Source organism: Nerophis lumbriciformis, linkage group LG01 (genome assembly GCF_033978685.3).
Source record: "Nerophis lumbriciformis linkage group LG01, RoL_Nlum_v2.1, whole genome shotgun sequence".
In the NCBI taxonomy this organism is placed as follows: domain Eukaryota; kingdom Metazoa; phylum Chordata; class Actinopteri; order Syngnathiformes; family Syngnathidae; genus Nerophis; species Nerophis lumbriciformis.
The window spans coordinates 15,212,501-15,225,000 of NC_084548.2; the positions used below are offsets into that span (position 1 = coordinate 15,212,501).

The following is a 12,500-nucleotide window of genomic DNA, read 5'->3' on the forward strand; positions in this document are numbered from 1 at the left end:
TGTGTGTACGTGTGCATGAGACAGTGCTGAGTGACAGCTTGAACGCCAGACTAATTCCTCATGCCGACAAGCAATTAGTAATTGTGGAAAAATACAGAAATGTTTTAAATATATATTTTCTGTTAAACCACTAATGGTAACATAAACTAGCCCGTGGTGTTCTTGTTATATTTTTGTTATGAAAATTTTTACTTTAAAGCAAGTTGTAAAAGACCCCTTAAGATAGCCATCTTGAACAAGTATCGGGGACCGACTAGCATCTTTGCTAAGCTGCCATTTGTAATAAGTGTTGCATAGACCCACAAAAATATATAGTAAAGCAAAACTCAAGGGCTTAGTTAATTATTTAAAGCTCACTGAGGTCGATTGATTGAGCTATGTTGAGATCGTGCCTGATATGCTGACATGTGCTCAATAATTAAAGTAGTCGATATTTTGAAATACTTGCTGCGAAAAAAGTCCAAAAAGAAAAAAACTCATGCAGATTTATCTATTTGATCATGGCAATATGCTATTGTGTGAATTCATGCAAGACAATGGCATAAACCTCAGATGCATTTGACTTTGATGGGTCTACTACCGTATGTGTATCAAAATAAAATACAAACCCCATTTCCATATGAGTTGGGAAATTGTGTTAGATGTAAATATAAACAGAATACAATGATTTGAAAATCCTTTTCAACCCATATTCAATTGAATGCACTACAAAGACAAGATATTTGATGTTCAAAAACATACATTTTTTTTTTTTTTTGCAAATAATAATTAACTTAGAATTTCATGGCTGCAACACGTGCCAAAGTAGTTGGCAAAGGGCATGTTCACCACTGTGTTACATGGCCTTTCCTTTTAACAACACTCAGTAAACGTTTGGGAACTGAGGAGACACATTTTTTAAGCTTCTCAGGTGGAATTCTTTCCCATTCTTGCTTGATGTACAGCTTAAGTTGTTCAACAGTCCGGGGGTCTCCGTTGTGGTATTTTAGGCTTCATAATGCGCCACACAGTTTCAACGGGAGACAGGTCTGGACTACAGGCAGGCCAGTCTAGTACCCGCACTCTTTTACTATGAAGCCACGTTGATGTAACACGTGGCTTGGCATTGTCTTGCTGAAATAAGCAGGGGTGTCCATGGTAACGTTGCTTGGATGGCAACATATGTTGCTCCAAAACCTGTATGTACCTTTCAGCATTAATGGCGCCTTCACAGATGTGTAAGTTACCCATGTCTTGGGCACTAATACACCCCCATACCATCACAGATGCTGGCTTTTCAACTTTGCGCCTATAACAATACGGATGGTTCTTTTCCTCTTTGGTCCGGAGGACACGACGTCCACAGTTTCCAAAAACAATTTGAAATGTGGACTCGTCAGACCACGGAACACTTTTCCACTTTGTATCAGTCCATCTTAGATGAGCTCCGGCCCAGCGAAGCCGATTGCGTTTCTGGGTGTTGTTGAGAAACGGTTTTCGCCTTGCATAGGAGAGTTTTAACTTGCACGTACAGATGTAGCGACCAACTGTAGTTACTGACAGTGGGTTTCTGAAGTGTTCCTGAGCCCATGTGGTGATATCCTTTACACACTGATGTCAATTGTTGATGCAGTACAGCCTGAGAGATCGAAGGTCACGGGCTTAGCTGCTTACGTGCTGTGATTTCTCCAGATTCTCTGAACCCTTTGATGATATTACGGACCGTAGATGGTGAAATCCCTAAATTCCTTGCAATAGCTGGTTGAGAAAGGTTTTTCTTAAACTGTTCAACAATTTGCTCACGCATTTGTTGACAAAGTGGTGACCCTCGCCCCATCCTTGTTTGTGAATGACTGAGCATTTCATGGAATCTACTTTTATACCCAATCATGGCACCTACCTGTTCCCAATTTGCCTGTTCAACTGTGGGATGTTCCAAATAAATGTTTGATGAGCATTCCTCAACTTTATCAGTATTTATTGCCACCTTTCCCAACTTCTTTGTCACGTGTTGCTGGCATCAAATTCTAAAGTTAATGATTATTTGCAAAAAAAAAAAAGTTTATCAGTTTGAACATCAAATATGTTGTCTTTGTAGCATATTCAACTGAATATGGGTTGAAAATGATTTGCAAATCATTGTATGCCGTTTATATTTACATCTAACACAATTTCCCAACTCATATGGAAACGGGCTTTGTACATGATGACAACATACGCACTTCAATAGTTCCCTGATTGCAACATACAAGGACTGGTCTAAACCACATTTTATATACTGTCTGTGTAGACTTAACTTTAAACCAGGGGTGTCAAACGTAAGGCCCGCGGGATGAGTTTGCTAAGTAAAAAATGAGGCAACATTTTTGAATGAAAGAAACTGCTGTTGTAAATGTGTCCACTAGATGTCGCAATAGCAATTCTTTGTATCTTTGTAGATGATGCTACATATGTAAATAAATAAATAAATTATGGACAACTCAATTTCAAAGTTGATGGCGCTCTCTAGTCACGTGACGGGTTGTTGACCAATCATTTAGGAAATCCTCTGGCAAAAGCCGCTCATGTGACTACAGAGCGCCAGGTGTGCGACCGACTTTGTTATACTCTCCCTACACACGGCTCTGCCACTAGTGGTATGCCAAAGAATCACTTGATTAAAGGCCTACTGAAACCCACTACTACCGACCATGCAGTCTGATAGTTTATATATCAATGATGAAATCTTAACATTGCAACACATGCCAATACGGCCGTGTTAGCTTACTAAAGTGCAATTTTAAATTTCTCGCCGAAATATCCTGCTGAAAACGTTTCGGTATGATGACCCCTTGGCGTGACGTCACGGATTGTAGAGGACATTTTGGGACAGCATGGTGGCCGGCTATTAAGTCGTCTGTTTTCATCGCAAAATTCCACAGTATTCTGGACATCTGTGTTGGTGAATCTTTTGCAATTTGTTCAATGAACAATGGAGACAGCAAAGAAGAAAGCTGTAGGTGGGAAGCGGTGTATTGCGGCCGGCTGCAGCAACACAAACACAGCCGGTGTTTCATTGTGTACATTCCCGAAAGATGACAGTCAAGCTTTATCATTGGCCTGTGGAGAACTGGGACAACAGAGACTCTTACCAGGAGGACTTTGAGTTGGATACGCAGACGCGGTACCGTGAGTATGCAGCTGCGGCTTCCAAACATTTAATCGCTTGCCCGTACGTGCGTGCCGCTATGTGCATGTCATGTACATAACTTTGGGGACTTTGGGGAAATACCTGTATATGTGCTGTATGAACTTTGGGTAGGTGAACGGTACTTTGGGCTGTGGGATTGAGTGTGTTGTGCAGGTGTTTAAGTTGTATTGGCGGGTTATATGGACGGGAGGGGGGAGGTGTTTGTTATGCGGGATTAATTTGTGGCATATTAAATATAAGCCTGGTTGTGTTGTGGCTAATAGAGTATATATATGTCTTGTGTTTATTTACTGTTTTAGTCATTCCCAGCTGAATATCAGGTCCCACCCGCCTCTCACAGCATCTTCCCTATCTGAATCACTCCCACTGCCCTCTAGTCCTTCACTCTCACTTTCCTCATCCATGAATCTTTCATCCTCGCTCAAATTAATGGGGAAATCGTCGCTTTCTCGGTCCGAATCGCTCTCGCTGCTGGTGGCCATGATTGTAAACAATGTGCAGATGTGAGGAACTCCACAACCGGTGACGTCACGCGCATATCGTCTGCTACTTCCGGTACAGGCAAGGCTTTTTTATCAGCGACCAAAAGTTGCGAACTTTATCGTCGATGTTCTCTACTAAATCCTTTCAGCAAAAATATGGCAATATCGCAAAATGATCAAGTTTGACACATAGAATGGACCTGCTATCCCCGTTTAAATAAGAAAATCGCATTTCAGTAGGCCTTTAAAGTACAGTGCTTTATTTTCCTATATTCCAACACAGTGTTACTGGTCAAACTATGTGAAAGCCTTTGTATCAAACAAAGGACTGTCTTATTGTGAGGCACAAGTACCAACAAGTGACCAACAAGTATGTGCTCCAATCACTCTATCACACAAAAATAAGACTTGTAGAAATTATTGTACACTCAAAACAGCCATGACATTATGTTCTTTACAAGTGCATGTACACTTTTGACCACGACTGTAGCTAAATAAAATAAAATAAATACCTTTATGGTGAAAGACTCTTCAGATTGGACCCCAGTAAAAAAAAAACTTTGAAAACTGTAGAAGAAGAAGAATTATTAATAATAATAACAATAATAAGGAGACATTAGTTGACATTAATGCAGAAACTTGACCACATTACATTTGTGTAACCACAGTGGACACAAACCGCCAGGAACACAGGTTTAATCATCCAGTTGTGACCATTGTTGTGTCTACATAATTGTTACATTGTTTACTTTCGTTCCACTTTAGCTTAAAAGGAAGCTGGTGTCCATTTTGATGCTGACACATAAAACTGCAAGCGAAGCCATCAATAAACAAGGCGCCAAAAACGTCTTTTTCATGACACGTCATCAACTCACCTGGCACATGTCCCTCCATCTACATCGGTAGCTGGAGATATGTTACTATATGCATCGCAGCTGAGTTGTAGTTTCGAACAAAGACTTGTAAAATGATAAGATAGTCTAATAAAAGTAAAGTGTTAATGGCATGAAATGTTTGAGTTTACCTTGACGTTTTAAATTCTTCTTCTGTCTTTTTTCTTTGAAGGCGCACAGCGACATTTGTGCTTAGCGCCCCACGTGGTGAAGTCATGTAAATGCTTCTGGTGGTCGCATTGAGGGCGAAGTCTGCCCTGGTTTTTGTCTGCTTTTCCCCTCATAGAAGAAAACACATTTTGACAAACCCTCTGATCTTTCTTTAATGTTTCACACAGCACGGAGATATAGTTAAACATACAGCATGGCATATATTTTTTTATTTTACCATGTACCCACTACACCAGTGTTTTTCAACCGTGTACCGTGAGATATTGTTTGGTGTGCCGTGGGAGATTACATAATTTCACCTAATTGGGTTAAAAATATATTTTGCCAACCAGTAATTATAATCCGCAAATGTGCCGTTGTTGAGTGTCGGTGCTGTCGAGAGCTCGGCAGAGTAACCGTGCAATACTCTTCCATATCAGTAGGTGGCAGCGGGTAAAAAGGTATCTAACGCTTAAACCAAAAATAAACAAAAGGCGAGTGCCGCTAAGAAAAGGCATTGATGGCTATGCAGAACGAAGCTAAAACTGAACTGGCTGCAAAGTAAACAAAAACAGAATGCTGGACGACAGCAAAGACTTACAGCGTGTGGAGCAGACGGCGTCCACAAAGTACATCCGTACATGCCATGACAATCAACACCAAAATAGGAGCGCAAGACAAGAACTAAAACACTACACACAGGAAAACACCAAAAAACTAAAAATAAGTCACGGCGTGATGTGACAGGTCGTGACAGTACACCTACTTTGAGACAAGAGCTATAGTGATGCATGGTTGGTTATGGTGGGAATTCATATCCATCAATCGCGAGAACGACTTTTTACTGTCAATATCGGCTGCTGAGTTTCATTTTTTAATGTTTTCTACTGGGGGTGTGCCTCGGGATTTTTTCAATGAAAAAAATGTGCCTTGGCTCAGAAAAGGTTGAAAAACACTGTAATAGACACACACCTTTAGCTACTGTGCAATCTAATACAATGCATTGTGATATTTTCAATACCATGGGAGCTTGTGTAAATTCTTAAAACCTGAAGAAAAAAAAGAAGAAAAAACATCAGAATAGATTTGAGTACATTAATTTAGTGGTCTGGGCATGACTTTATGACACATGTCTCAGTCAAAAGTCGTCCTCGTCACTGGTCCACCAGAGCGAGCCTTTGTTTGTCTGTCCTCCACTTTGGCACATGTGGTTTTGGTTACATAATGTTATAATGCTCAACAATGTTTCTGCCTTGCAGTGCGGCACACTGCATAAAAACTACTTTGTGCCCCCCCCCCCCCGCACGATGTCCACGCAGGAGAGTCCACACGCACACACGTGAACACACACATTAATAGTGATGGTGACTTCATCAACAGGCAATCAGGTAATGGTGCTAATTTCACCCCATTGACCAAGACACTTATGCAGAGCAACGGGCGAAAATGGGGCCCGAAGTAGAATTGTATTTGAAAACATATATATATATATATATATATATATATATATATATATATATATATATATATATATATATATATATATAGTACAGACCAAAAGTTTGGATACACCTTCTCATTTAATGGGTTTTCTTTATTTTCATGACTATTTACATTGTAGATTGTCACTGAAGGCATCAAAACAATGAATGAACGCATGTGGAGTTATGTACTTAACAAAAAAAGGTGAAATAACTGAAAACATGTTTTATATTCTAGTTTCTTCAAAATAGCCACCCTTTTTTACTCCGATTACTGCTTTGCACACTCTTGGCATTCTCTCGATGAGCTTCAAGAGGTAGTCGCCTGAAAGGGTTTTCACTTCACAGGTGTTGTAGTTTTGATGCCTTCAGTGACAATCTACAATGGAAATAGTGATGAAAATAAAAAAAACCCATTAAATGAGAAGGTGTGTCCAAATGTTTGGCCCCAACTATATGTGTATATATAAATACATATATATATATATATATATATATATATATATATATATATATATATATATATATATATATATATATATATATATATATATATATATATATATATATATATGTGTGTGTGTGTGTATATATATGCATATATATATATATAAATGTATATATATGTATATATATTTAAATGTATATATAGTTACACATACATATATATATATGTATATATATGTATTTATATATTTAAATGTATGTATAGTTACACATACATACATATACATATATATATATATATATATATATATATATATATATATATATATATATATATATATATATATATATATATATATAGGCTCCAGCACCCCCGCGACCCCGAACGGGACAAGCGGTAGAAAATGGATGATGGATGGACACACACACACACACACACACACACACACACACACACACACACACACACACACACACACACACACACACACACACACACGCACACCACACACACACACACACACACACACACACACACACACACGCACACACACGTGCACACAATTTTCTTTATCCTAGGAGAAAATGTGACAAGAAGGCCAAATACAGTCATTTGTCTCTATCTAGTGGCCAAAGACAAGTACTATCTTGACCCTCAACAGTGCCTCTATAATCGTGTTTATCTTATCTTTAGAAATGTTGGTGGGAATGATGAATAAATAAACATTTTGGATGAGTAAAGCTTTGTCATCCCCACAGAGAGTGTGGCTGTCAAACCAAACCTCCATCACAACATGCTGATGTAAAAAGATGATAGTATGTATTTTTAATGCATGTTAGTTAGCTCTGCTCTACTTTCTTCTTATCAGCTGACATATATTCTCCATATATCTGCATGTATCTTGTGATACCTTCTCTAAAGTGCTGCATTCGAACACTTACAATAAAATGCCAGGTCATCACAATATTCCACCATGAGGGAAAAGCAGTGATGGGAAAATGCTGTCACTCAGCACATGTTGTGAGTCCTCACTGCTTGCTTGTTGAGTTCACTTGTTCACAGGACCACCATTGATTGGGACCACAACCTGCTTGCTCTTAAGCCATGAGGAAACTGGTGGTTCTTACTTTGATGGTCGCCAGCGGTAAGTTCTTTCATAAATGTGTTGATAAAGAAAGAAAATTGCAATTGTGACATAGTGTTGAATGATTCATGTATCAGCTTTAACATTCACTGTAAAAAAATAATTACTGGCTAATAACTGCATTAGCTTTATAGCAACATTTCAAGTAATTTACTGTGAAATATCTTGACACCAATTTGATGTTACTGCAGAGCTGTTATTTTACTCTCTGCATACTGCCACTTACTGTGCAAGACTGTGCAATGTATTGTAATCAGCATGAATTTACAGTCATTTGTAGTGGCTATTACTGGAGTATTTTACTGTGAAATACCAGGGAATTGCTGCAAAATATAAGGATATCACATTTGTTGTAATGGTACAGTATATATATTTAATTACCATGAAAAAAAAAATTGTTAAATGATGTGAAACTTTACTTAAGGGCATCAGGAAAAAGGAAATAGAATATTTTGCCGACATGTTTTCAGTCTGCGGATGTGGCCTTCCTACCCACCCTCCTGTGGTGGACCGGGTGGTCGCGGGAGTGGAAGCCAGGCCTCACAGTTGGCCGTGGCAGGTGAGGACCGTCTGACGTGCACTAATCAACACCCATCTATGAAATACTGCATTTTAAAGAAATATAAATACATCGGACATGACATGGGATGCGTGTAAAGTCGTGGTCAAAAGTTTACATACACTTGTAAAGAACATAATGTCATGGCTGTCTTGAGTTTCCAATCATTTCTACAACTTTAATTTTTTTTGTGATAGAGTTATTGAAGCACATACCTGTTGGTCACAAAAAAAACATTCATGAAGTTTGGTTCTTTTATGCATTTATTATGGGTTTACTGAAAATGTGACCCAATCTGCTGGGTCAAAAGTATACATACAGCAATGTTAATATTTGGCAAGTTTCACTGCAATAAGGCGCTTTTGGTAGTTACCCACAAGCTGGCAAACTTCTGGTTGAATTTCTGACCACTCCACTTGACACAATTGGTGCAGTTCAGCTAAATTTGTTGGTTTTCTGACATGGACTTGTTTCTTCAGCATTGTCCACACGTTTAAGTCAGGACTTTGGGAAGGCCATTCCAAAACCTTAATTCTAGCCTGATTTAGCCATTCCTTTACCACTTTTGACGTGTGTTTGGGGTCATTGTCCTGTTGGAACACCCAACTGCGCCCAAGACCCAACCTCCGGGCTGATGATTTTAGGTTGTCCTGAAGAATTTGGAGGTAATCCTCCTTTTTCATTGTCCCATTTACTCTCTGTAAAGCACCAGTTCCATTGGCAGCAAAACAGGCCCAGAGCATAATACAACCACCACCATGCTTTACGGTAGGATTGGTGTTCCTGGGATTAAAGGCCTCACCTTTTTTTCCTCATAACATATTGCTGGGTATTGTGGACAAACAGCTCACTTTTTGTTTCATCTGACATCACATGGACAAAGATAAGGCGGTATAGCTCGGTTGGTAGAGTGGCTGTGCCAGCAACTTGAGGGTTGCAGGTTCAATCCCCGCTTCTGCCATCCTAGTCACTGCCGTTGTGTCCTTGGGCAAGACACTTTACCCACCTGCTCCCAGTGCCACCCACACTGGTTTAAAAATGTAACTTAGATATTGGGTTTCACTTTGTAAAGCGCTTTGAGTTCACTTCACTTCAAAGATAAGACCTTCTGGAGGAAAGTTCTTTGATCAGATGAAACAAAAATTGAGCTGTTTGGCCACAAAACCCAGTAATATGTTTGGAGGAGAAAAGATGAGGCCTTTAATCCCAGGAACACCAATCCCTACCGTCAAGCATGGTGGTGGTAGTATTATGCTCTGGGCCTGTTTTGCTGCCAATGGAACTGGTGCTTTACAGAGAGTAAATGGGACAATGAAAAAAAGGAAGATTACCTCCAAATTCTTCAGAACAACCTAAAATCATCAGCCTGGAGGTTGGGTCTTGTTTTTTGAGACCAACAAGTATGTGCTCCAATCACTCTATCACTAAAAAAATAAGAGTTGTACAAATTATTGGAAACTCAAGACAGCCATGATATTACCGGTATGTCCTTCACAAGTGTATGCAAACTTTTGACCGCGACTGTATGTCTACTCTATGTGTTGCTCCTGTAACTGTAAAATCCTGCAATCATTTACAGGAGGTGCCTCCATTCACTATACATGTTTGCAACCCATTTATGCAACAAATCAGAACACTTTCTTTACAGCATATTAAATAATCCCTTTAAACCCAAATGCATTTTTCTTATTAATATTATTTAATAATACATTTAATAATAAATAATATTTAATGTTTCATACCATTATATATATATATATATATATATATATATATATATATATATATATAAATATATAATATAATAAATTATATTTAATGTTTCACACCATTATATATATATATATATATACATATATATATATATATATAAACTATATAACCAACATATAAGTTGATTGTAAATTAGGGGTGGGACGATGCATGTCTGTCAAATTACAAAGAGTTATGAAATGTTGCTGTATATGTCTGTCTGCTGGAATAAATAAATACATTAATTCATTCATTAATTCAAGTAAAAAAATATATCAATAAAACACAATTGTGCAACAAAAAAGGAAGTCATCATATATATTACTCACTGCTACATGCGGCCCTCTGAGGGCCCAGCAGGCACAAGACATTTATACAACGTTGATTATACATACTGTATATATTGTTTTAAAACTGACAACTTTGCCAAATAGTTGTATTTGTAAATTGAGACAACGTTGATGTCCAATGTTGGATCCGCGTTGTTGATTGAGAAATGACCACATTTCAACGGTCAAATCAACATCACAACCTGACATTGAACAAACGTCGTCAAAAAGCACGTTGTTTCAACGTTGTATTTGTGTTGTGGAATATTGGTTGGGAAATTACCAAAATTCAATGGTCAAATCAACGCCAGAATCTAACATTGATTAAACGTCATCAAAAAGCACGTTTTTTCAACGTTATATTTGAGTTGATCAACGTCAGGACTAGGGATGATGTTTGATAAGAAATTATCGAGTTCGAGCCCATTATCGAATCCTCTTATCGGTTCTCTTATCGAATCCAGATAGGTTGTTGTATATGGAAAAAAACAACAGTATTTGGTTTAACAAAAGCTCACTTTTATTTTATAAGAAAAAAAATAAAAATAAATATTGACTGTTACCCCCCTAAAAAAATAAAATAAATAAATATTGACTGTTGTTACCCAAAGTATATTAAGTGGGATTTTTCAGAAAAACAAATATATACAGTAACACAAAAACAACCTGTCTCTGTGATCACTATAGGTGAATAGCCATGCCTTGAGGCGTTTTTTCCGGTCCATTATTTTTGCTGCTTGTGTGACATCACAGGAAATGACGTAGTAATGACTGAGCTACGTCATTTCCTGTGATGTCGCACAGGGCATTTCTTGTGGGACGGGATTCGTTCCCAAAGATTCGAATAAAGAACCAATTCTTTTTCTTTACTATAGTGGCCTCGATAACGGGAACCGGTTCTCAAAAAGGGATTAGAGTCCATGGAATCTGTTCTTTTCTTATCGAACAACCGGGAGAACCGGTTTCGGACATCATCCCTCGTCAGGACCTAATTCAACAAGTTCTCAACGTTGTTTTAATGTCTTGTGCCTGCTGGGGACGACCATGTTTTTTGTTAAAGTTTTTCCACTAAAAGCTGTGCTTTTTTTTACCCCCTTTTTAAAAAAACTTCAGTTCAGTTCAGTTTCAGTTTATTTCGAACATGCATACGATAAAATGTAATGCATCACATATTTCCAGTCGTTTCATGACAGCACGTCCAAAAAGGAGTAGGAAGAAGCTGAGTTTATTTAATCCTACCCCTTTTCATACCATAGCAATGTAATCCCATGTTCTTGTTCTCTGAAACATAACAGTGAACAAATAAATAATAAACAAAAAACATACCATAATAATAATAATAATATTAATAATATACCATAGTAAATAAACAAATATGAAATACATAAATAAATATAAAATACATAAATAAATATGAAATACATAAATAAATATTAAATGCATTAATTAATTTATTCATGTATTTATTTATTTCAGGCAATGACATAAAAAACAAAAAAAAGGACAAAGTTGACAACACATAATAATATAAATTAATATAGTGCAAATGGTAATGTATAGTATGTCATGCATGATTGTCCAGTTTTGCCTGAAAGGGAGTGGGAAGAAGATCATTTATTTAATCCCACCCCCAGTTCTCCATTCAGTGATTATTCCCATGAGTTTCACTCTTACTTTGTTTTAAGGATTATAACGCAAATGTCGTATCATAGTGGCATTACCACAGGAAACAATAAATATTACACTGTAACAATAATTTGTATCAACAATGTAGGAAGAATGAATATACCAACAATGGTAATAGACAAAATACCAACAATGGTAATAGACAACATAGCAATAATGGTAAGGAAACATTGAGCACATGTTAACACATAAATATTAAATATATAAACAAATACATAAATAAATAATTTTTGTCTCATAAAAAAAAAAAAAATAAATAAAAAAAAAAAATAAAATAAATAAATACAAATAAAAAAGGGTTCCAGATGTTTCTTGGAATGTTTTTTATTTAAATTTTTGCATAATGCCCTTTTTGGAAAAAAAACCTAAAATGCTGTATACTCTGTCAGCGGGCTGTAGTTTTTTTT

General features: G+C 37.3%; 2 protein-coding genes across 4 annotated transcripts in view; one reads left to right on the top strand and one right to left on the bottom strand.

Moving 5' to 3' along the window:
* prdm16 (PR domain containing 16) overlaps positions 1-4,734 on the bottom strand; it is a 755,270-nt gene extending 750,536 nt beyond the window's left edge. The window contains exons 1-2 of one of the 2 annotated variants that reach the window (XM_061975909.1): positions 4,676-4,734; positions 4,164-4,218 (exon numbers count right to left, since the gene is read on the bottom strand). The gene's annotated coding sequence lies outside the window, so the exon portion shown is untranslated. The other variant, XM_061975901.1, reaches the window with a different exon arrangement.
* Positions 4,735-7,672: 2,938 nt separating this feature from the next.
* The window catches only part of LOC133612968 (chymotrypsin-like elastase family member 2A), a 21,005-nt gene continuing 16,177 nt past the window's right edge, over positions 7,673-12,500 (top strand). For both annotated transcript variants that reach the window (XM_061970500.1, XM_061970501.1), the window contains exons 1-2: positions 7,673-7,767; positions 8,238-8,326. In XM_061970500.1, the coding sequence (XP_061826484.1) occupies positions 7,728-7,767; positions 8,238-8,326 (129 nt within the window). In that variant the 5' untranslated portion in view covers positions 7,673-7,727. The remainder of the gene's footprint in view (positions 7,768-8,237; positions 8,327-12,500) is intronic.